Source organism: Clupea harengus, chromosome 11 (genome assembly GCF_900700415.2).
Source record: "Clupea harengus chromosome 11, Ch_v2.0.2, whole genome shotgun sequence".
Taxonomy (NCBI): domain Eukaryota; kingdom Metazoa; phylum Chordata; class Actinopteri; order Clupeiformes; family Clupeidae; genus Clupea; species Clupea harengus.
In genome coordinates this window covers 24,643,563-24,668,926 of record NC_045162.1, presented here as the reverse complement: position 1 = coordinate 24,668,926, position 25,364 = coordinate 24,643,563, and the positions used below count along the sequence as shown (strand labels likewise).

General features: G+C 44.2%; 2 protein-coding genes across 2 annotated transcripts in view; both read left to right on the top strand.

Moving 5' to 3' along the window:
- The window catches only part of LOC105908887 (CREB-regulated transcription coactivator 2), a 19,766-nt gene extending 15,435 nt beyond the window's left edge, over window positions 1–4,331 (top strand). Inside the window, exons 14-15 of the mRNA XM_031576949.2 lie at window positions 78–279; window positions 542–4,331. Coding sequence (XP_031432809.1) covers window positions 78–279; window positions 542–744 — 405 coding nt within the window. The 3' untranslated portion in view covers window positions 745–4,331. The remainder of the gene's footprint in view (window positions 1–77; window positions 280–541) is intronic.
- A 108-nt stretch (window positions 4,332–4,439) lies between these two features.
- LOC105908937 (DENN domain-containing protein 4B) overlaps window positions 4,440–25,364 on the top strand; it is a 32,091-nt gene continuing 11,166 nt past the window's right edge. The window contains exons 1-15 of the mRNA XM_012837506.3: window positions 4,440–4,752; window positions 14,966–15,313; window positions 17,322–17,574; window positions 17,968–18,037; window positions 18,492–18,661; window positions 19,183–19,424; window positions 19,784–19,850; window positions 20,565–20,623; window positions 20,938–21,082; window positions 22,204–22,379; window positions 22,990–23,090; window positions 23,648–23,863; window positions 24,220–24,365; window positions 24,603–24,736; window positions 24,943–25,057. Of these exons, the coding sequence (XP_012692960.2) occupies window positions 14,985–15,313; window positions 17,322–17,574; window positions 17,968–18,037; window positions 18,492–18,661; window positions 19,183–19,424; window positions 19,784–19,850; window positions 20,565–20,623; window positions 20,938–21,082; window positions 22,204–22,379; window positions 22,990–23,090; window positions 23,648–23,863; window positions 24,220–24,365; window positions 24,603–24,736; window positions 24,943–25,057 (2,223 nt within the window). The 5' untranslated portion in view covers window positions 4,440–4,752; window positions 14,966–14,984. The remainder of the gene's footprint in view (window positions 4,753–14,965; window positions 15,314–17,321; window positions 17,575–17,967; window positions 18,038–18,491; window positions 18,662–19,182; window positions 19,425–19,783; window positions 19,851–20,564; window positions 20,624–20,937; window positions 21,083–22,203; window positions 22,380–22,989; window positions 23,091–23,647; window positions 23,864–24,219; window positions 24,366–24,602; window positions 24,737–24,942; window positions 25,058–25,364) is intronic.

The window sequence follows — 25,364 nt, the reverse complement described above, 5'->3', positions numbered from 1 at the left end:
AGTTTTTGCTCACTGTTTGTTCCTGGTAGGAGTTCCCTTGATGTCTGATGTTTGTTACGTGCTTCCTTGTCATTTAGTTTAATATGGACACTCAGGTAGAGGACCTGTCCTTCAACCACAGCCTGGGCACAGGCTCCTCTTCTGAGAAAGAACAGGATGGCTCATACCAGGCAGTTCTGGATCTTCTGGACTCTGCAGACCAGCAGCTCGGCGACCCCAACCAGAACCAGAACTATGGTGGGGGTGGACGGCACAATGTCCCCAACATTATTCTCACGGGTTAGGGGAAACACTTTTCCATTGGCTGTGTATTGTTAAATGAACAAATAAACAAAGGGGAAAAAAACCATGGCAACCTTCATACTGGAGATGGATATATTAAGTCCCCCAAGTGTGACTTAGTAAAAAAGTAAACAGTCAGTTACTGATTTGTCAAATACAGATATTAAGTGACTCAGAATGAGTGACTTTCCATTGCATGGAAGTTCCCTGATTCGTTGACCTTTTAATGGACAATCTTTTTACGCTCTCTGTGCTGTAGGAGATTCTCCACCTGGTCTGTCGAAGGAGATCACCAGCGCTCTGTCTGGCGTCCCGGGTTTTGAAGTGGACTCTTTCTCCTGTGAGGACGCGCTCCGGATGGACCCGCTGGCGCTGGAGGGGCTGGGCATGCTGACTGACGGAGACCTCCTGCTGGCCGACCCGGCCGTGGAGGACTCCTTCCGCTCCGACCGCTTGAAGTGAGGGGAGGTGGGGGGAGCGGGGAAGGGCAGACGCCTGGTTGGGCCCAGCGCAGACGGAGCAGCCCACGGGAACGGGAGAAATCAGACAACCAAGATGGAGGAGAAACGGTCAGTAGCCCCTCCAGAACTCTACAGGGGGTTAGAGGTGAAGGCTCCTGTTCCTGTGATGGGAATCCTCCTCCCACTCTTGAGATGGAGGAGGAAGGAAAAAAAAAAACTTCTAAAGGGTCAAGAATGGGACCAATACTTTTCAATGTCAAAATAAGTATGGTCCAGCTCTTTTTTTTTCTGTTTTATTTTGCTATATGCAGGCACTTTTGTGGTCTCGCTCTTGTGATGACAATGCAAACCTAGGCATTAGCTTGTTATGGGTCTTACCTGCATGTCTTAAATGCACTTCAGATAACGCAACAAAAAAGGCATCAATGCATGTGATATATCACTGTTATGTCAAAACTTAAAGTAGTCAGCTTAACTTGAAGACTTGTAGGTGAGAGTCCAGTATAACCTGGATAGGGACAAGCTTGAAGTGTCACAATGTTTCCTTTTCAGAAGCCACAAAACATGGCCAAGGATCATCATACCACTGAACGTTTTGTTTCTGATCAAAAGCAAGGGGCCACTCGATAGTTGAGTAAAGGTCTCGCAGTAACTTGTGCATCTTTGAAGGATAGATCCTCGCAAAGGGTCCTGGCTCTGTGAAGAGTCCGATGTTTAAAGGGATCTTAAGAGCCCCATTTCAATGCCACTGTTTCTGCCATCATATGCATCCTGTTTAAGGGGAGTATGCAGCCAAGCACAGGCGCTGGCATGTCGCAGATTCAGACTGTTACTAGCCCCGTCTGAACATGATCACTGTGTGCAAGACCAAGATGTCACTAGTGATATATAAAATAGAGATTTGTATCTAACTGTACGTAAACGATATTATTTTAACCGATAATGATGCATTTGTTTTAAATGGCAAAAAAAAAAAAAACACAATTTGAGTTTAAAAATGCTGTTAATATATGTCACATCAGTAGCAAGTGTTTGCCTAATTTAAAGTAACGAAGAGATATTAAAAAACGCACACATTATTTTGGCAGCAGTTTCTTGAGGCTTCTGAGTATGTTGGATCTAAAGGACTTGCTCTCTCCTCTCTTTACTGCCTGCTGTTCCATTAGCTATCATGAGCATCTTATTAACACCATACTCTACAGAAACTTACCTGAGGATCTCTTCAAGCAGGTACTAAGGTGTGCAATCTCTGAAAAAAAACTGCACCTGTCTTTGTACCAGTCTTAAAGAAAATAAGAAAATACATCACAGATCACTGTTGCGATTATATTTATGTACTAAATTATTGTGATGCAAACGACCAAACAATTATTGACATGTATTGTAGTTACTTTCCCAGTGTTTTTTTTTTGTATTACTATTATTATTTTTTTCTTGCATAGTTCAACTTGTTTGAACATGTAAGTGCTTGGAGCCAGGTAACTTTGTCACTGTGATTGACACCCTCCCCCCTTTAATCCCAGTACCCCTGCCTGCTTTTGCACATGGGTATTTCTGAACGAGGCCATAGTCAGAGTATGACATATTTTTGTGTGACAAAATAGTATGTTAGTACGAACTTTGAAGAAATGTATTTTTGGACAAAAAAAAAAAAAAGTCAGTCTTGATGTACATGTATGTAAATGTTATACATAAATCTATATGAATATAAATGTATAATTTATGGAAGAGAAGCCTATAGAGTTGTATTGGAGGGCACCAAAGCAACACGCTCTTTGAAAGACCACCGGTTTGAGTAATGGGTAGACTCTGCTTTGTCAATTTTGCCATTGGTGTAAATGTGTGCGTGTCGTCTGTAATGTTTTTATTTCACAATGCCATCTTTGAAATTTGAATTTATGTTGTACTCTTTTAGTGCTTGTGCATTATTTTTTTCTCTGGCTTGTTTATTTTCTTTGCATCTTTCAGTGGTTCTCAGTGTTTGAGTTGATTTAAGTTTCTTAGTTTAAAATACTTTTAAATGAAACTAAATGCTTGTGTCTTACAGAAGTATCAGGAAGTTTGCGGCCCAGGGAATCATTCTGTTCCTTACATTATGACATGGACTGTGAAAATGCCTCATCTCAACTGCCTGTGGTTTATCAGGCAGTGAAACACTCTTTATTTTCCTCCACAACATCCATTGTAATATTTATTTTCAACAAACCCACAATTGAATGGTTTCCCCATGAAGAATGTATCCAATTTGGTTATTTGTGTAAGGTGAAAGCTGACCGCAGGTTCAGTAGATTATCAGTCAGAAAATGTATTAGAGTTCAATGAAGAGAATTATTCTGAAACACATTTTTTTGCTCATTGACCAAGACTGTAGAGGAGGTTGAATGAATCCAGCCGACAACAGAACCTGAAAGTGCAGGTTAATTAAATTAAGCCTTTAGATGTTTTCTAGAATATCCGGTTGAAATGAAGATACTTGTAATGACTAAATGCAGTCTGCAGCACTTGTAACTACAAAGGGTCAAATTTTGCCAGAGGGCATCTTGGCCAACGTGTTTTAAGTTGTACCAAGTGGGTTCACAGGTTCAAGAGAGCCAAACAGTTTTCAGTTTCACATTGATAAATCTTTTTTTCTTTCACCATGCCTGGCTGTTCGCAAGTGTGGGGAATAGAGGTTAAGGGGTTGCTTAAGGGATCCAAGAAGTACTTGTTGACCTGGAGTCCAGTGCTGGCCACTGGCCTCAAGATCCACTCATGTCATGGGAGTAATTCTGCAGTGGAGACGGAGATGTAGGGGTACATGTCATACTGAACCTTTACAGTTATTTCAGTAATAGCATAAATGTTGTGCCACGCTTTGCTTTGGGATGTGATTTGTGAAGTGAGGGGAATGTTTTGTGTGTTCTTTTGGTTGGATCTTAAAATGATAGGAAAGAAAGTCTCCATGAATTTGAGTTGTTTTAAGCTGTGTAAACATCCAAGTGAGTAATGGACAGAACACTCAGAATAAGGGGGCATTATAAGTGTAAAGACTGCTTAAGGGTTTGTGCTGTCATGTCATGTGATTTTTGTAAAAGAGGTCAGGTTGTGTTGATATGTGATTGCCACCATAATGAGCTAACGGTTTGGCCCACGTCAGTTGTATGCAGGTCCGTAGATGTATTTGTTTTATAATCATCCTTTTGATTACTCTGAACCTCAACAGTACGATAACTGCAGTTTTAATATTTGCCAGTAGGGGTAGCTGTTGAACAGCGACAATGTGACGAAGTCTTAGGGATGTGCAAATTGGCCATAATTTACTGATTTTTTTTTTATCATGTTTTGCCGTTGTATCAAATTAATTATACTTGTTGCAGTAATGCTAGTTTGCTTTTTGTTAAGTGTAAACAATTGCTTTTGTCCTTTTTGTCTTTTTTTGAAGTCATACGTTGACAGCTGTTGCTGTTCGTTTTCAACTATTTTAACAACCAGGGAAACCATGTCTGTTGTACATAATATTCTTAAACCATAGGTGCTTCTTAAACCTAACAAAAGTTTTTTTAAGACTGTATCTCCGATATTTTACAAAAAATAAACAAGCAAAATACACCTTTGTCTGTTTGCCTCTTTTTAATCATGGCCATATATATATCGATATTTTTTGTAAGTTTGAATGAAACGCCTTCGTTTCGGCTATGTTGGGTTACACACTGTTTCACAAAGCTCAATAAAAATATCAAGTAACTTGTTGGAAATTTTTATGAGTAGCCTACCAAAGAAGTCACCAGCTTACTTCACGGGCCAGCGCCTTACTGCGGTCAGTGAAGAAACTACCAGCCACTCCGGAACGGTGTGCGGCAGGCAGATACATTGTAGTTTTGCTAGGCTGCTAGCTACCATACGCTTCAACAGTCGACCTCTGAAGGCGTTGAAGAGAGCAAATATGGATGTGAATTTTTTGAACGTCACCTAACCGTTCAAGACATGACATGCACACTGTGTTTTCAGAACTGCCAAAGTAAATCAAGAGGTAAGCCGTTGTCATAAAAATGTTAATGTTGGCTAGCAAGCCTTGTTAGCAGCTCTGTTTGCTAATGTGATAACATTGATCTAGTATGCTAGGTGGCTAGCAAGCTAAGTAGCTAACACTATGCGACTGTATGAGACTACCGACAGACTACCGGTTCTAACGGCAGTGTTAGGACTCGGGGTAGGACATTTGGAATATGAAATTTAAACAAAGTGTCTGTAAATGCAATGTACAAGATGTGACAGGTGGTGTCTTTTCAGCTGGCACATTACATTTTTGCATGCCTGCTAACGTTGTTGTTCGGTCAGTCCGCGAGCCAGTACACAGACATGGGGGTGTGTGTGTGACATATCTCATTTAAATGGAATAGGACGCTAAAGCCCGGTGATTATCAAGACTGCTGACGTTTAGCATATGTATTCTTGGTCGATAACCTTACTGCAGTCGAATAGATAAAAAAAACCTGACACTGTTGTGAAGTGTATGTTAACGCGTTTATGATTAGGATGTTGGGCTGTATGAAGCTTACACAGGCGTGGAGCGAAAGCTAGCATATCCCGCTAGTGGCAATGGAGCAGTGTTGGTTGGAGAGATGCGTGCTCTGAATTGTCATGCACCGCAGTGTTACATTTATGACCAATTGATCACTTTGTTAGGTTTTTCCCCCTGAGTGGCCAACAGAAAAACCTTGCTACTAAATCAGCGAAGCACCACCGCGAGGCATAAAGTTGTTACCGTTATATTTTCTGTATCACTCCCACTTTGCATGTCGTCCAAATTGTGCCGTAATATTAGGCCTCTGATATTCGCCGAATCATTTCTAGGAACGAAATAATCACGCATAAAAAGCAAAAATGTTAAAAGAGTAATTAATTGGTGCTGTAAAGAAAAGCAGTCGTTTTAAGATTTAACCAACGTCATTACTCCCTTGCTGTTATGTCACCAGCTGTTGAGTTCTGACAGGAGATGGGATTAAGAGAATTCAACGCTGACATTGTAATGCATGACGCGTCGAATTCACAGAACATCCGTGGACATCTTTTCACCTGATCTTGAGGGCTAAAGCTAAATTGCATATTTTCAGGTTCTGTTAGTACCTTACTGTTGATGTCTACATACACTTCCAGAATATGGACTTCAAGACAAGATATCCCTAGTGCCTATATGAGCTGCTGGGTCAACCCACTTTCATTTGAGCAGTTTATGGACAGTTATTTTACGAAATGCTCGGGTCATATATAAACGCCAAGGTTGAATTATGTTCCCTCTTTAGTGGCTCTGTTTGTGTTCTGTGGTATGTTTGTGACATGTTTCTGGGGTTGGACTTGTTTTTTGTCTTTCTGGGGATCTGTATGGTGGAACATTCCCAGCCCGTGTGATCACTATCAAACTGCTGCGACTTGCTATTTCTTGTCGAATGTTGCAACAGCCCAGGGATCCCTGACTTGGCATGACCGTAGGGGCTGAGCTGAAAATACAACCGTTTCAATCCTCTCATAGACAGGCATATGAAGAAGCCAATTTTACGACTTGACTGCATTTTAGTTAACGAGAAATAGTTTTTTCTTGAAGATGAAGTCAGTTGAATTAGGAAGAACTGTTAAGTCCATGTGGTTCATTTAAATTGTCACTATTTATTTGTGGCAGGTGAAGCATGTAATGGCATGTTAAGAAACACCTTGTGGTGCAAACATAGCAACAACACCAGTTAATGATGCTGAGCTGATATTACTGAACACATAACTGAGCACATCACTAGTAATACAAGAACAATAAATAGATGTTACATCACTTCACAAAATCCAGTAAACTTCGTCAACTCAGTTTTCTAGTGGTTATGCTTTGTCCAACAAGTGGCCTACCCTCTGACCTATTTCTCAATGAACTCCCTGTGAAACGGATATGGCCGAGTGCTCATCCAACACAGCCCAGCACATCGGGACTTTACAGGACTTTTTCACTCTCTCTCTCTCTCTCTCTCACTCACTAACTCACTCTCTCCCACTCCTCTCTCTTCTCCCACCAGCTGATGTGGCTTGACGAGGAAGTGACTCTTTGCCTGTTGTGTCGAAAGCTGCTCTGGCAGCTGTGAAAACCGACCCTAAAAAAAGCCCAGCACGTGTGTCAATCAGAAAAGGGAAGTCAATCCCATAGATACAAACGCGCCCAAGCCTGAGTAGGATGATGTGGTGGTCTCCTTCCAGGTGTTCACAACAGAACAGACATTGGTTCAGAGGTTGTTTTGGGGAAGGGTCTGTTCACACCCCGATGCTCAGCCAAATGCTGCCTCATGCTGGATCACTTTTCTTTTTTCTTCTACTTCATCCCACATCCCCATTCGTAGTCTGATACTATCACGCCGATATGGTGTTAAAAAACACTACTTCCAGGCTGGTTGCTGGGTTAGAGGTCAAATCAAGAAAATTTGCCTTAAGGTGCTATCTGTTGTGGTGAAGTCAACTTGCTTTAAGACCTTTGCAGAATATCCAGGATAGATGTATATCCATCAATGCGTAGGCCATAGGTTTTCCCAGAGATGGGTTCTGTTTATATATTTTGATGAAAATTTGATTGTCTGTGTTTGCTGCCGTGGAGCTTCTGGAATCAGTATCGTTTTATTATACCAGAGAGCCTGTTGTGACCCCCTGCAGTACCAGAGGGACGGTTTGCAGGCTCACCAGCTGCATAATGTAGCAGTGGATATCCCAATTGAGACAAAATAGGCATCAATAGATACTCCCTGCTGCTTCCGTGATCATGCTGGATTATCTAGCCCAGAATTAAAGTCTGCAACTTTCTATTTCAGACCCCCCTAGTCCCTGTGGAGGGCCTGGAGGTCAGTATTGGGGGCCTACCTCATTGTCTGTGGTTTCACTGCTGCATGGGGCCAGAGGCACTACAGTGTTCTAAATTGAACCTGCCCATGCTGAAAATAAACTGCACCAGCCCCCTTTCTGTCTCCCACCACTGCCCTTTCCTCCCAGCCCTGTCCCCCCCCTTCTCTCAACACTTCCGTTCACATCCACAACAAAATGAGAATCGTAATTTGTCCAGTTTGCAAAGTGCGTTGAAGAATATTTCAATTCAAACATAAAGTAAAATAAGAGTCAGCATCAAGCGGTTTGTCATTTCAGTTTCATTTCAAGTTCATTAGGCTAGCGTGGCTTTTTGCATTACTATCAGCCTTAACCGTCTCTTGTTTAATGGTTCGCTATTATTGGTTTTCATCAAACATATCTTCCTCTTTCTCTTTTATCGTTTCTCCTTGTCCTGGCTATTTACTCTAACCCCTGTACCTTGCTCCACCCAAACACACAGATCCAGTTTCTCTGTGTGAATTGATGCCTCCAGTGCTGCTGTCTGTAGGTCAATCATCCTATCTTTGCCACCTAAATGTGCGTGCGTGCGTGTGTGTCATGAGGTCAGCCACCTCAAGTCCTCACGCTTGGGTCTCTCCAATTTTGAATCTCCCACAAAGCCCCTCTGAGTTCCTCCACTTCAAACCCACAATAAGGCTGTTTCATGTCTTTCCTCTCTCAATAGAAACATTTTCTAGCTATTTTTAGTGGCAGTTCTCTTGAAGACATGCATACAGAAAGTGAAACCAAGGGAACCTGAGGGAAACCAAATACCTGCTGTCCGTTCTCTTCATCTCCTGTCTCTTTCTACTTGAACCTACACTGATGGTGCACTTTGGAGTCCAATCATCTCAAAAAGGTGGTCACTGAAAATGGTGCCAATTCTAGGAAATGTCTTGAAAATTACTGTCTGGATATTTTTTTCTCAGCTGTCTAGCAATCTCAAGTAATTGCCTTTTCAAATTGGTGTAATTTCCCAAGATTTGAACGTTCTTGTGTTTCCAACAGAACATCTTGAATTTTCAATTGTGATTTTGAGGTGCTTGTCTTTCCCGAGGTGACTGGTGTCCACTGAGGAAGTAATCAGAAGAATTACCCGAGCCAAGCTCCTCCCTTCATTACTAAGCAGAGTGGTCCTGCTCAGGCTTTAAATAGAGATGGCCGGTGTTTGAAATAGCTTATTTTCTCTTGAGTGCTGACAGTGAAAGAGACCACCGTGTGTGTGTGTGTGTGTGTGTGTGTGTGTGTGCTACAGAGAGAGAGAGAGAGAGAGAGAGAGAGAGAGAGAAAGTGTGTGTGTGTGTGTGTGTGTGTGTGTTTTCAGGAGACAGAACACCAGCCAGAGCTGAATTAACACATCCGTGTGAAAGGGAGCACAGGCATGATACTTGCAGAGGCCTCAAGGCTGGGGATCTTTGGGGACAGAGGAGCAGAGAATTATTTGATTGAGACATGGGCTATTCCTATTGGTTGGGTTAGGAGAGACCGACTCCCATCACAGGCTTTCCAAAGTTGATGGCTCAGGTGGCCTAATGGCCTACATTTATTGCTGATGTAAGGTGCAGCAAAGAGGGCAGTCCTTCAACACTCGGCCTCCTGGTGTTTTTGGTGAGCAGTTTTGCATTTACGGTATTGATTCTCTCAACAGATTTGCTTACACCGGTCTGTTTAAGTTGAACACTGCACAAGTAGTCTCTTCATGTTTGAGGTGGTTTTGCACCCATGTGGTAGAAGTCAGAAAGTGAGAAGGCTGAGACAAACACAGACTGGGGTTTGACTGACTCTAATCTTTGTTACGCCTGCAGCTACACAGTAAACAAATAATTCAGTCAAGGCATTGTCTTGAATCAGTCAGACGATGCCTTGAATTAATTATTTGTTTATCAGTCAGCCTAGTTTATTATTCCTTTATTTGTTCCCTCGCCCTATTGTGATGAATATTTGAATATTGAATCATTCAATTTGAATGCTCATCATGTGAATTTGTGTTATGCCACTTTTAAACTTTTTTTTGGCTAGTAAACTGCTTATTCTTCAGACACGTGAAGGGCATGGACTATTTTGCATTCCACAATCTTAGCCTTTTTCAAAAGTGTTCCACAGCTATATTATCCTAAAGTCATCTGTTTTAGACATGAAGCCACCATTTCACAAATTGCTGTGCTTATTGTGGTCTGGAAACTCTTGATTGGCTTTCGTTTGTGTTAGGGTGTTTCTTCTGGTCTAGGATAAATTGCATTAATGTAGACATACAACTGATAAATGGAGTTTTTGAAAAGGCTAAGAGCCTGTATATGATTACATATTTCAAGTGACGTTGTTATAGACCTATAACTCTGAGACAACGTCAATGTATTGATGTTTCATTCACGCAAACTTGTTGACAACCTTATCTAAATCCATTTTTGCAGCTCTTTTTCCATCAAAAGCAGCGGAATCTGCAGACTTCTGTACATTTTGCCACCCACTGGAGAACATTTATTGTTTGTTTTAGAGGGGAGTGACGATGAAAATCTTTCATTAAAAACAACAGAAATTGTAGCCGACACGTTTGTTGAACACATCTTTCAAAGTGATTATACTTAGTTTATTTTTGCCAACCGTGGGGCGCGGCCGTGGGTGCGTGGCATCCGCTGAAGCTCCGCTACTGATGCCACCCCATCATTAGGGCCATCAACATTTTGCTAGCAGGTCGTTTGGTCTACACAGTTTGGTCTACGTGCAACTGAAGAACGGATACATGGGTAAAACTGGATGAATTAGTAACTTAATAACAAAATGTGGAGTAGAATGGGGGAGTTCTGATGTGTTATTAAAGAAACCTCTCCTTCACACTGTGCCAAAAGAGTTGGAGGAACCAAGGCCATTTTCAGGCGAGCCTCACCCGGGGTGAGTTCAGCCCACTCTTTGTTATCTCATGGAGTCTGATGGTATCTGTGGGCTGCGTTTATCCTGTCAATGGCCCTTTCTGTTTCACCTCAGGTTCCGACTCATGCCTACACGTCTGGGTCGCTTTTTTCTGTGTAAATATAGACGTGTGTTCGGGGCTGACATCACATGCCCGGGCTCACAGTGTGGCATTGTGGGTAGCCCGTGAGGGCATCAGTGTGGCATTGTTGCAGTCTTGCAGAGCTCCTCCACCAACATTGGCATGGATGTGAGAGTACCAGCTGGCCACCTCCCCCACTGCCCCAGCCACCACACCCCAGAGCTGGGTCTGGCTGAATGAGGCTTCTGTTGGTGGGGTGGACAGCACTGAGGCCACTGGCACTGCGACAGGGAGGGAATAAAAAGAGGTCTTCACACTTTAATCATCCACAGTCTTGTCGAGAGCATCTGAACTGTTTCGAGTCTAATCAGAGCCCTGAAATTAAGCCTGTTTTTGGATGGGGTTTTTAGTGCTGTTGCAAATGAGTTGCCTTTGTTTATCCAAAGCTGTACAATTCCAGACAAGTGGAAAAACTGGTGCTTCATTCATTCTGACTTGTGGCTCCACTCGGCTGTTATGTCATTTGCTTATCAAATGTGACTAGCATTTTCGTATGGTCTGTCTGAATGATGTTGGGGCTTTTGTCTTATATTAGGGCAGAGATAGTTGTAATTAGGAAGAAGCAGTCAAAGCAGAAACACGAACAAACTCAAATCACTCTGCACCAACTAAGACATAATTGCATATGAATTTAAACACAAACGGCAACATTAAACTTTCTTTCTTTCTTTGTCCTTCTGTCCATCTCACTTATGTTTTCTCCCTCTCTTTCTCCTCTATTTGCTATACTGGGGAAGACATACATGAGTTTGGGAGTGTTATGGCTTTGCTCATTTCTTAACGGGACAGGGCAAATTGGCCTGAACATTTCATAAGGCAAAAAAACTAGATCTAGACTTCTTAGCCACGGTTAGATCTAAGATGGAAATTAGAATATTGTTGGAGTACACTTTTTTTTATTAACAACCGAACAATTTGGCTCAGTTTGTGGAGAAATGTTTGTGAGAGGAGAATAGTCAACATTAATGATTCTGAGAGACTTGGGTTGAACTGGTGGTGTTAGATTAGTGTTAGATTGGGGACAGATTAACTCTAGTTCAGTGTGTGTGTGAGAGAGCTGTTGATGGGATGGATGTTGGCACCCGTAGGCATATGTGTCTGCGTTGAGTTGATTGTCCTGGGGAAGCTGCGCAGTGCTGTGGGCACGTAATGATGGGGCTTTGTGTGGGCCACTGGGCTGATGAGCTCTTATCTGCCACTCACACCTGCTGGGCCGCCACACAGCCCAGCGCAGCGCAGTGCTGCTCGGCTCTCAGGCAGACCCACCGCCACAGTTATTCAGTGTGTTAAGCTGCACTTAGCCCATTCACACACACACACACACACACACACACACACACACACACACTCAGACACACTCAGACAGTCTCACTGTATCCTACTCCTCTATAGACACACCTGGGATTTAGTTTTTCTTCAGCTGTGCCTCTCAATTTTGCAGCAGCACAATCATTTGCACATTGTCCGATCATACTTCACATCACACTTTACTCTAAAACACAGACAAGCACACGCAGGCACCCGCACACTCACAAACAGTCATAATAAGTAATAAGTCATATGCAAAACCTGGGTCATTCCAAACATCTGCACTATTATTCTATCGTTCTACCACACAACTACCCATACATAACATTAATAATACATTTACTTTGTCTTTCTTTTCATCCGATTGTCTTCCATGTCTTCCTTTGGCTTCATGAGTGCCATTTCTGCATTTGAATGAGTTGAAAGCTGTCTTAAGCTATTATTTTATTTGCCATTTCACAAAGTCTCTGAGGAAGAAGGATTCCCTGTGGCCGTGTGTTAACAGTGAATCCTACATACGTATTGCGGTTGGCCACCTTCCTTTTTTATTTCTCCTTGAGTAATTGGGGAAAGACAGATGCTCTCACTATGGTGGTGATGTCATTTCCTGCCTTACCATGGTGACCTTTTCTCTGTTTGTTTAATTTGTTTGCCTTGTCACACACTCATAACCCATAACCGTATGACTGCTTGGCTGATACTAGTTCTGTAATGGCAAAGACCTGCCTAAGGTAAGGATCTTTCTACTAACCAAAAGAGATATAGACATCTATTCAAAAATGAAAATAAATGCCAATCAAGGTGTGACTGTTTTCAAGTAGCAGTTTTTAGTTTTTCTGGTGCTGTAGTAAGAATCCACTCCTGGGATTGACATCCATACATTTAGCATTGCTATCACAATACTTTATGTATCAAGCTTTAGAAAAAGTTCTTTTGCCAACCAGGCCATGCTTTAAGATTCTCATGTTTCATGATGTAAACGGCTGATTCTGTCCGTCAGTGCCATAGACAGGTGATGAATGAATGGCTCTCCTCCCTGATAGACACCCGCACAAGGCATAAGATGCAGATGAAGGAAACGAGTGCACAGTACTGTGGGTGAAAAAAGTGAACCTGGACTATTCTTAATGTGTGCTTCACGTTGAGATGCTGTCGTCTGCTAGCTTCCTGTCTCCGTTCACTGAACTAGCCCTAGATTTGCTCATAGTGAAAAGGGGAGCCACAAAGAGGAAACGATAGCAAAAGGGTGGAGCACAAAATGATGAGATGGTAAGATGACAATGCACATACTCCTTTTTAGTTGTGTAAAGTGTAACGGGAGTTTGTGTGAGCGGCCATCTTCAATTGGTGAAGTTGCCTTTGGTTATTTGCAGAGTCAGTTCGTTGTTGGCTCTTTGGCTGTATCTTCACTTCGGAACAGAGGTTACTAGTTTAAGCACTGCGCTGCTGGGTGGAGGTTGAGGCTGAGTTCAATCATTCGCAGGGCGATGTCACCTGCTTCGTCCCCGTTCCCATATACCTGTTGGCATGTGGCATGTAGACACAAATTCCACACAAGTCCGTTATTTGCCATCTGTTGCAGTGGGTTCATTCAGATCCATGGCGGGTACTAAAGCTTGAGAAACGTGTTGTGGCTTGGATCACTGTACGTATTTCTAGATATCAGTAGAATTCAGGCCACGTGCTGCATGTACTAAATCTTTTTTTTTTTTTTTGCTGGGGGCGGTAAGGTTAGTGTTTCCAGTGCACCATCAATGACATTTGGTTCGCTGATCCCCCACACTGCACGGATGGTGACAGGAAACATGTTGGTCTTGAACACTTCCTGTTTGTCATCCGACTTCTGGGCTGGCCCTTTTCGTTGCTCATTCTTCACTTTCACTCCCTCTTTTCCCTCTCTCCGTCCGCTGGCCGTGTTCAGCCAGTGCCCCTGTTTAACGCCACGTCTCTCTAACGCAGAGATACAATACAAGGGATGAAGGAGAGGAAGAGTGGATGCATGCAGAGGGGGGGGGGGGGGGTGGTTGAGGAGAGGGGGGGGGGGGGGGGGGTGGTTGAGGAGAGGGGGGGGGGGGGGTGGTTGAGGAGAGGGAGGGCGGAGGTCATTTTCCAGCCATCAATCGTGCTGGGGGGGAAACACCAGCCAAAAGGATTGCTGACCACAACAAATCTCAAATCCTCTAACGCAGCTGCTTCAAGAGGATTATGTAATAGTTTTTCCCCGCTGTTTTTTTTTTTTCTCTCTTTTTCTTAGTGGTATGCACTGACACAACACAATCCTATTTTTAATTCCCCATTCCCTCCTCCTGCCCTGCTCTTCCCTGTTGTGCACTTCGCTTTAATCAGACATCGATTTTGTAACTAGGCTTAAGCACTCTGAAATATGCCCCGGCCGCGTGCAAGGATGTAACTCAGTTAGAGCCACCCTCGATGTGCACATTATTAAATGTTGCCACGGAAACGCTTCCCACAAAACTACCCGGGTGGGTTAGAGATAGCAGCAATAGGGAGAAGAGAGGAGGGGGGAAGGATGGAAGGATGGAAGGAGAGAGAGCCACAGGGAGAGGAGTGCAGAGGCGTTTCACCACTGTGGAGGTGTACTCTCCGAAAAACAGAATAGTTGTCAGACTGAGTCAGTCATATGATGTGTTTTTTTGTGTTGGTGTGTGTGTCTGTGCGTGTGTGTGTGTGTGTGTTCCGGTGTTTATGTAAGCTCTTGACTTACTGAATCAACTGAAACCTTCAAGTGCCTATTGACGTACCTGTCTGACGGTCAGGAAATAATAAACAAATGCCCTCTTGGCTAGCTTGAATTTTAACTTGTCCTTCTCTCTCCCTTCCATCCCCTTCCCCCTATTTGTGTGTCTGCTTCTCTATATCTCATTCTCACCTTCCCCTTCTTCTATTGCTCTACTTTTTTCTCTTCCTCTCGCGCTCTCTCTCTCTCTCTCTCTCTCTTTCTCTTTCTCACTCTCACTCTCACTCTCTCTCTTGGTAGTGGTGGGCAGACAGGCGGCATGACTGAGGAAAAATGCCCTCAGCTGGTGGACTACTTTGTGGTGGCGGGCCTGGCGGAGGGCTCAGTCCCCATGGACGAGGAGGGAGGTGGGCAGCAGAAGGGAGGAGGAGGAGGAGGAGGAGGAGGCGGAGGCCGCTCTGTGGAGCCCGTCACCGACGTGGTGGTGATTGCGCGGGGGCTGGGCGAGGACGTGCCCGAGGGCTTCACCTGCATCGAGAAGACCCAGGGTGGCAACCCGGCCGAGCTCAGTGCTGGCCTCATCAACAACCCTCACATGTTCCTGTGCTACCGCCGGGGCCACGACAAGCCCCCCATCGTGGAGCTGGGGTGAGTGAAAGACAGAGCAGGCAGCAGGAAACTGCGTTTGGGCTGGGAGGCTGAGACAAGGGATGGGGGGTATCTGTCAAAGGTGCTCGCTGTACAATAAAGTTGATAAGAAGGAATTCGAAAAGCAATTCAAAATACAAGAACTGTTGACAACCAAGACACAGCATCTAGAATGTATAGGGATGTTAGAATTACAGTGTTCAAGAATATAGAAATTTCTACAACAAAAGCTACTTCCCTTACCTTTATGAGCAAAAGCAAAGGAGCGTGTAAGAGACGGCTGGTTGAGGGTTGGGTGGTGGTGGTGGACCGTGTGGTGAGGGGTGCAGGCACTTCAGTGTTCAGGCTGACATGGTTTTGGGCCCAAAAGGTGAGTGTAGACTGTTCATCATCAGAATAGGCTTTAGGTGCACATTTGTTAGTTTGACCACTAATTATGAAGTTTATTTCAGGTGTTTTTATGATTAGTTTATGACTCATTAGCTCATTAGAGACTAGGTGCAGACAAGATGCACTTAGGAAGAGTCAATAAAAGGCATGCCTTAAGTGTACTGGCTATTGGCCATTTGATTTAGAAGTGTTGGATTAATGCAATGGAAAGCCATGATTATATCTGAAATGTCCTATTGTTTAAATAGTGCTTAAATGACATTTGTGCAAAAAATGGATTGGCTATTATGAGTTATTTTAGATCATGACTAATGTTCTGAGATTTGCAGTCAAAGTAATGCAGTGGTATTGTCATAGTTGTTAAGTTGTTAAGGTGGAGGCCTGAAACAGTCACAGCCTGTGTAAGGACTTAACCTTTGGAGTAATGAGGTCAGTTCTTGATCTTGGTCTGAGGTTTTTGAAGAACTAAGAACTCTAGCAGCTGCATTTAGCACAAGCTGAAGCTGTTTGATAGTCTTTTTTAGAAAGGCATGTGAAAGTCCCTTGCAGAAGATAAAGGTATACATGAGTTTTTCTAAATCATGTTTTGTCATAAGGCCTCTAAGTTTGGCTATGTTTTTGAGATTGTAAAAAGGTTATTTAGTTATTGCTTTTACATGGTTGTTAGAACTGAGCTTGAAATCAGGTAAGACACCAAGGTTTTTAACAGTGTCCTTCGCTTTAAGTCCTTTTGTGTCAAGATGAGTAGTAATCCTAAACTGAAGGATATTTTGAGACATCCAGCTGTTAATTTGGTAAATGCATTGACAAAGACATTTTAGGGGACCGTAGTCATTAGTTGAGAGGGTAAATGTGGGTGTCATCTGCAAAGCTATAAAAAAAGAATTATTATTGTCTTTAATGCTTCGTTCAAGTGGGAACATATAGAGATTGAATAATAAAGGCCCTAAGATCGACCCCTGGGGGACACCACCGGTCAAAGATGTTGGTGTTGAAGTATAGTTTCCAATGGCAACAAAGAAGCTTCTGTCTTGTAAGTGTGGTCTGAGCCACTTGATAACCATGTCTGAAAATCCAACCCGGTGTTTCAGCTTGTGTAGTAATATATTGTGATCAACAGCGTCAAAGGCCATTGGACGTTAAGAAGGCAGTTAGTTGAATAACAACTACTTTTCAACGATTTTGCCAACAAATGGTAGATTGGACAGGGGCCGATAAATGTTTAGTATGGAAGCATTTAGATGATTCTTTTTGAGTAGAGACTTTATAACCGCTGTTTTCAGTGATTTATATTTACAATTTTAAGCTTGTCTGCTGCTAAGAGGTAAATAATATCAGGCAAGCCTTTATTGATTGACACCGTATCTTCTTCATTTAATGTGATTTGTTTGTTGGGGATGGTTCGCATGTTCTCCTCCCTAATTATCTGAAGTTAAGTGTCTATGTGTCACGAAACCATAGGTCAGAAGTGGTACAGAGATGATTATTTAATAGATGTCAAAATCATCATACTCTTCAGATGTTAGTTGTATGACTTGCCTTATATTGAGTGCGTACCTTTAACTATATCCATATATTTAGTTTATTAATTTGACACCTTTCCCCATCTTCTCTGTAGAGTCCTTTATGAGGGTAAGGAGCCCTCCAAGTCTGGTTGGGATGTGATTGACCACACCCCATACGGTCGCTCGGCCAGCCTGACCACGGGCAGCCCCACCATCCACCGCACCTTCCTCACGTACCGCCGAGCACCGGACTCCCAGGCCCTGAACACACTGGGCGTCACTGACATCTCCCTACTCATGCCCAGCAAAGGGGAGTTGGCACCGCACACCTTCAGCAGGGTGGACAAGAACCTGAACACAGGCATGGTGAGGCTTTCCCAGTGTAGGTCTCTCAGCACTGATTCATAATACCAGCGTTGTGCGGTATGCCCTTGAATAATAATACTGCCACTGATTAGTCAAACCGTTTAATCAAATATCGTGAGATGACAGCACTTACCTTGCCCTCTTAATTATTCAATGTATTCTGGGTGGACATATTACAGTTTTTTTCTTTCCAACTATTCATATCCTGTCTTACGTCTAAATTCCCCTGCTACTCATTGTGTACCACGAGATGTTTACCACAAGTTGAACTGAAACAGTTTGGGTTTTGAGGCACGGGGTATGACGGAGATAATAGAAAGTCTCTTGACCTTTGGCCATTTCTGGGACGAGTGTGAAGGAGGTTTGTAATACTGTGTATGTTTTTATCTGCAGTGGGGTCCAGCATTATACCTGTGTTACAAGAAAGCTGTTGCCAAAGCCAATGCTCTGGTCTATGAGGCAGGTGAGTTCCCTTTCAGCACAGTGTCTACCTACAGGGCTTTTAAGGGTCTATGGAAAGAGAACGCATCCTTGAAAGTGTAATGCTACCACACTCGGGAGTGTGAACGATGTGTTTTTGTTTTATCGTAAACGGTAACAAAGGTTGCAGTAAATAAACATGGGCCAGTAGATCAGAGTTTTAAAGTTAAAGACTTCAGTGTGAAATGGGATTGATATCAAAGATCCTTTGAGGAAACCTGAAGAATCCGACATGAACCTGCAGCCAGACGTTAAAATCGCACAATTTCCTTACATCTGACAAGACCATTGCAGCTCATGCCGTTCAACTGACAGACGCATGATTGTTTTGGATGAGAACTGAAGACGCTGGACGACTCCAGATGTCCTGCTGTATCCGGTAATTAATGTTCACACAATGATGATGCACACACACACTCGCTCTCTGTTTGCTGCAGGTCTAATCAGCCGATACCCAGAGGAGGACCTGGAATCCTTCCCTCTGCCAGACTCTGTGCCGGTGTTTTGTCTGCCTATGGGCGTGACGGTGGAGAGTTGGCCCCTCAACACCAAGTACCAGCTTCCTGTCTTCTCCACGTTTGTCCTCACCAGTGCCTCTGGAGACAAGGTGTGTGCGCCTGCTAAAAACATCTGTGCAGCTTTTTGCCACTGTTCATGCTACGTACTATCAGTGGTGTTGTTTTGTTGGATTACGTGTTTGTGTTACATTAGATTGATGCTTTGCAGTAGTTATCAGAGGGATCACTCACTTGCTCTTGCTATTATCAGAGGTCCGTTAAGTGACTATAGGTCATTTTAGATTTGAGATTAAAATGCCTTACAAAGGAGAAATGTCAAAACATAAAGTGAAAGGTTAATGCTCCCCTTCTGACATTTAACGTTTCCAGTTGTCCTCTGTATCCAGTAGACCGCTGTGTTTCTGATGGTGATAATCTCAATAGATTGGGAAGTTGTTGACTTCCGGTTCTTTTTTGAATGCTGCTGACAGCACAACCACCAGCGCACTTTCATCATTTAGTCATCATTTACATCTAGATCAAGAGGACTTGACCCTCAATTATTACTGCAATTGAACCCTATCGAGCTGCCTGTCTGACTAATAAAACTGACCCTCTCTCTCTCCCCCAGGTGTACGGCGCCGCCATCCAGTTCTACGAGGCGTACCCGCGGGAGGCGCTGTCGGAGCGGCAACGCGTGCGCCTGGGCCTGGTGAGCGTGGTGGACCGGCGGCCCATCACCAGCCGCTCGGTGCAGGTGAAGAAGAGCGTCTGCGTGCTCTCCCACTGGCCCTTCTTCACCGTCTTCCAGAAGTTTCTCACCTTCGTCTACCGCTACTCCATCTCCGGTCCGCACGTGCTGCCCCTGGAAAAGTGAGCTCCCCAGAGAAGGGGTTTGAGGATTAACAGAGATGGGATGATGTCCACTGCAGTTGATGAAGAACATAATTCGGGAGGAATTATGGGGGGATTAAAGGGGATTCTATACTCCAAGCAAAAAAAGTTGGGAATTTCATGAATGTTTCTTGTTATGTTCCCTTTTATAAGACATGGATGTTTTTTTTTTTTTGATCTAATGAAAACCTAATGATGCATTCTATGGTATTGCGGATTCTCTTTGCTAGCATATACGAAGTTCTCCTCAGATTAGTCTGGTTTGACCTATATTCCAGCATGGCTCATGCTGTGAGATGTATAATTCATTGCTCTGCGTTTGTCGTGTTCTGCCCCAGGCACATCTCCAGCTTCATGCACAACGTGCCCTTCCCCTCCCCCCAGCGCCCACGCATCCTTGTGCAGGTGAGACCCGCGCCACCAGCCCATGCCACGCACTCACGCCACACACCAACACAGAGCCTCAGCCCCGTACTCTCTCATCACAACCACCTGTGCTGTTGCACTGCGCAGAACCCATGCTTTATTTAGCATCACTGCAGTCATTCTGCTCATTCACACTCAGCATGTCGAAGGCCAGCGGAAGAGCTCATTGTCCATAGCTGGTGATCAGGGTTGCGTCAGGAGAGATGTTATGTCAGTTTTAGCAGAATTGTTTGTGTATCGAAAGGAATATGCAAGTGTGTTGCTCTGCTGTCCGTGTCTCTTATGAGTGACTTCACTTCCTCCACAGGGTGGTATCACTGCTTAGAGCGTTTGCTGAGAGGTCTGTGTAATGCAAAAAAGTCTGTGACGCAATCATTAGTGGACAGAAATATCATTCCCTTTCTTTAATAGCCAATACTGCTTTTGAATTTCAGACTATATTGATAAACTGAATGACCATATGGGGCTAGCTTGGCTGAATCACAGGTCAAATTCAGAGAACTTCAGTTATTTAAATTGTCTTGTGATTCAACCTGGGGTTTGATTTGGTGACTAGTCTGTTGGAAATCAAAGCATGACATTGATCAAATGTTAATCTGCATGTGATCATTCTTTCCATTCTAAAACACAAAACCGTCCATTTTTGCAGTACATTCTTTCCACAGTACATTGACTCGGTTTCTTGTTTTTCAGCTGTCCCCTTATGACAACCTTCTACTGTGCCAACCAGTCTCATCTCCCCTCCCTCTCAGGTGAGAAACCCTCTGTCATACTCGCACACACACCTCATTCGAAGCTAACTCGTACACCTGTTCCTTTCACTTCTCTTGGGTAGTCCTGAGGTGACCAGGGAAATCCTCATATGATGGCTGTCCTCACATCCTCTTACAGTTGCTTATTGTGTTTGTCCGTTTAAGGCATTATCTGTGCGCCTCTGGTCGAAAACATTCTTCTCTCACTCTCACTCACACTCACACACACACACACACACACACACACACACACACACACCCACACACCCTGCCTTGTGTGCACTATAACCTCTTTGTCTTCTGTGTGGTGGCAGCGGTGCCAGTTTCCTGAAGCTGCTGCAGAACCTGGGCCCTGAGAACGCCTGTATGCTGCTGCTGGCCGCGCTGACTGAACAGAAGCTGCTGCTGCACTCTCTGCGGCCCGACGTGCTCACCTCCGTCTGCGAGGCCCTGGTGTCCGTAAGTCCCAGCCCTCTGCCCCACGTCTCTGAAACGACAACCTGAACACAGTTTCATCGGCAGGCTCAAGCCTGACTTGAAATAGTTCACTCATAATCCAAACTTAGGTTGGATGGATCTTTTGCTAACGTGATTGAGTTCTTTAACATAGTTTAGCGATATTAATTGATAATAATTTGGGGTATTCCATCTGGAAAGCACACTATAAATAAAAACAATATTTTAGCCTCTTTCTTGGGAATTACCGTTTCATTTTTTGTGTCTCCCGTAAGTTATAGGTCAAATGCATTTTGGTGCTTCACTGCTCCACTCCATTATAAAGTTACAGGTACTACTTGCTCAGAAGTTGTAGACTGACTCCCTGTCTCCACAGGTTGTGATTTTTGGGTGGCAGAAAAACCTAATAATATCTTGTCCTACATCAGTAATATGATCTCCTGGGCTATATTTTATAGAACATGACACGCTTTTTCATTTTTTGCTAATCTAAGCAAGAGACTGTTCATCTGCATCTGAGGTCCTTCAGACCTCCCTAACCCTTAGTCTGTTTCTCTTGGGTCCTTCAGACCTCCCTAACCCTAACCCTTAGTCTGTTTCTCTTGGGTCCTTCAGACCTCCCTAACCCTAACCCTTAGTCTGTTTCTCTTGGGTCCTTCAGACTTACCTCACCCTAACCCTTAGTCTGTTTCTCTTGGGTCCTTCAGACTTATCTCACCCTAACCCTTAGTCTGTTTCTCTTGGGTCCTTCAGACCTCCCTCACCCTAACCCTTAGTCTGTTTCTCTTGGGTCCTTCAGACCTCCCTCACCCTAACCCTTAGTCTGTTTCTCTTGGGTCCTTCAGACTTACCCTAACCCTAACCCTTCTCCTCCACTCCCCCATGTCTGCCTTCCTTCACCTTCCTTGACCTTCACTCCTCTCTCCTTTCATATTCACTCTGGTGTTTCCTACCTTTCATTCCACACATTCCTTTTAACTTTGTATTTGATTTGTCTCCCCTTCTCTCCTTCCTCCCCCACGTGTCCCTCACTCTCTCCCTTTCTCTCTCCACTCGTTTATCCCTCCTGGGGAGGCCCCCACCTCGCTCTGACACTCTCTCTCTCTCTTTGTCCTCCTCCACAGATGACTTTTCCTCTCCGCTGGCAGTGCCCCTACATCCCGTTGTGCCCGCTGTGTCTCGCCGGCATGCTCAACGCCCCCATGCCCTTCATTGTGGGCATGCATTCCAGCTATTTTGACCTCAATGACCCCCCCTCTGATGTGGTGTGTGTGGACCTGGACACCAACACCATATTCCAGTGAGTCCCCCCCCCCCCCCCTCTCCCTCAGAGCCATTGACTGCCTCACAGCTCCAGGTCAGGTAGCCAGCTGTGATGGCCAGCCATGTGTTTCCTATTTGGGGTGAGCTGTTCATCAAGCACAGTGAGGAGGGAGTTTGTCAGTTTCAGGGAATGAATCCTCCATCTTCAGCATTCTCAGATGAGGTTGCATTAGCCTATTATCTAGAAACGATAGTGACTTATGTAGTTGGCTGATTGGAGTGAATAAGTAGCCTTGGAGGAGGGTGATCTACTACAACTGTGAAGGAGAAAAAGCCATCACACAAGAGTTCACTTTTGGATACATGAACATGCTGCTGGTTCACATATGGACTGAACCAGGTGTAATGTTAATGACTGGTTACACCTGTTTGACTGACAACAATTACAGGGAACTTGCATGATCTGAGCTTTACATTTCTGATTTCTGTGCTTCCCTGCATGCTGTATCTACCTCACTGTAAAAACTAATCGACACAGAGATCTGACGGTAAAGCCTTGACTCCCTGTCTGGGCCTGAAACCCAGCTCTGATTAGATGGGTTTATCTCGTCAGTCCAGGTGAAATATTCTTCTTTTTCCACCTTCAGATTGGAGGATAAGAAGCCATTGTCATGGAGATCACTTCCCAGGAAACATGGCAAGATCTTACTGAACTCACTCTCCAACTTGAACAAGACGTTAGAGAAGAGTGAGTGTTACCTGTTTGGAAATATGACTCCTTTGAACCTTTCGTTTGTAAGTGAGTAAGGGTGCTGTACAACTTTCTGGTAGATCTCTCTGGAAAAAAGGAGAAGATTTGTTTTCACTGGTAGGCTTCACCCTGCCGTATTATCTATATTATTTAGACCTTACTGTGGCAAGTAGGAAACCAGATTTGCCATACAAATGCAATACTGAACCTAAAGTATGGCTACCATAGCTACATTTACATTTAGTCGTTTAGCAGACGCTTTTATCCAAAGCGACTTACAATGTATACACATTTTACATTTTACACTGATGGCACACTGCACATCAGGAGCAATTAGGGGTTCAGTGTCTTGCTCAAGGACGCTTCGACAGGGAATTGAACTAGCAACCTTCTGATTACTAAACCACTTCTCTACCTCCTGTACCACTGCCCATTTCACCATGGTAGAATATTCTCAGGATGAAATCGTGCTCCGAAAGACTTGTCAGCATATGGAAGTCAAATCACAGTATTTGAACGTCCCAGTTGTCTGACCCCCTGGTTGTGTTGTGCAGTCTGCACGCCGGGCCAGGAGGAGGCCACGCTGGAGTTCCTGCTGACGGACTACGACCTGATCTACGGGCGGCAGAAGCAGCTGGAGCTGGAGATCCAGGAGGCCTTCCTGCGCTTCATGAGCTGCCTGCTCAAGGGCTACCGCACCTACCTGCTGCCCATCACCCAGGCCCCGTCAGACCGCACTACCGACTGCAGCTCCCTCTTCAACCTGCAGGGTGAGAGAGATGAGAGAGAGTGTGTGTGTGTGTGTGTGTAAACTGCCAACTGTGGTTACTGAAGTGTGTGTCTGTGTATGGGAAGTTTAAGGTTTTAGTTTTTTTGACCAACTTGGTGAATGCAATGGGGATATGAAAGTCTTGGTGTTCGTGACAGTATTTTGCATTCATGTATGTGTGTGTGTGTGTGTGTGTGTGTGTGTATATATGTGTATATATATATATATATATTTATTTTTATTTATTTTTATACTAACGTGCATGCACATGTGTATTTGTCCGTAAATGTACCTGTTTGGCTCATTAGTGTAGATATGGAGTCTCACTGCTTATCCTAATGGTTTCATTCTGTGTAGGGTTTCTTAAGTCTCGGGACCGTACCCAGCAGAAGTTCTACAACCAGCTGACCAAAACCCAGATGTTCGCCCAGTTCATAGAGGAGTGCTCATTTGTCAGTGACCGCCACGTCAGTCTGGAATTCTTCGATGAGTGTGTACAAAAGGTCAGAGCCATGATTCATCTTTTGGTTTATTTCATCTTTTTTTGTTTTTTTTCAAACCTTTAGTTTTATATATGATGCGTGGTATGGTTTTGCAGCATGTGGAGTGTGTTGAAGATAATTCTATTTGGCATTTCTCTCTCAATAATCTGCCCTTTCCTCGGCCTGTTCCACTTCGCTGCTCTTTCTCTATGACTGACTGCCCATCTCGCTCTCTCCCCCCACACCAACCCTGCACAGGTGGATGTGGAGAAGCCGGAGGAGGTGCATCTGGTGGACCTGGATGAAACCCACAGTGGGGAGCACACCGTCTTCATCATGCCACCGGAGGAGCCTCAGGAGGCGGACGGCTCCGAGTGCCTGGCCCAGTACAGGTATCATACTGCTCTCATAAGCTGTGACCTTGTACCCATTCAGATAAAATAAAATGAGGAATTGAAATCAGACATGGTTTTTTTATCTCCATTTGAAGCTGTCACTACTACTACTCGTTGAGTAGCCTTTGCTATATGCTTTAATCCTGCAAATGAAAAACCAATCCAATGAACCTAAGCACTCTTTTTCTTAACTCTTTGAGCAGCTACGAGACGTTCCCCATCCTGCAGCTAGAGCTGTTTGACCGGCCACAGGACCAGCTGCGCGTCCCAACCAAAGGAAGTGCTCCCAGCAGCCCCGCGCCACGCCGCACCAAACAGGTGTGGGGACAGTACTCACTTCTCTCTCTCTGCTTTACTCTCAGTTCTTGTAGCCCTATTTGAGTCACCATCCCACTCGAGATGTCTCTCACCTGTTTGGTGTGAAGAATATTGGTGCTTTTCATATTCCTTTTAAGTAGTTGCGACTCGTGTGGACTCCTTCCCCCACAAGAAGTAAAACTGACGCCATTAACATTCAAATGGTCAGCCAGACTATGGACGATATCTCCTAATCATCCCTTCTTCTCTCTCTGCATCGTAACGAGTTGTGTGTGTGCTTGAGATAACAGTTGGTCTTTCAGGTGCA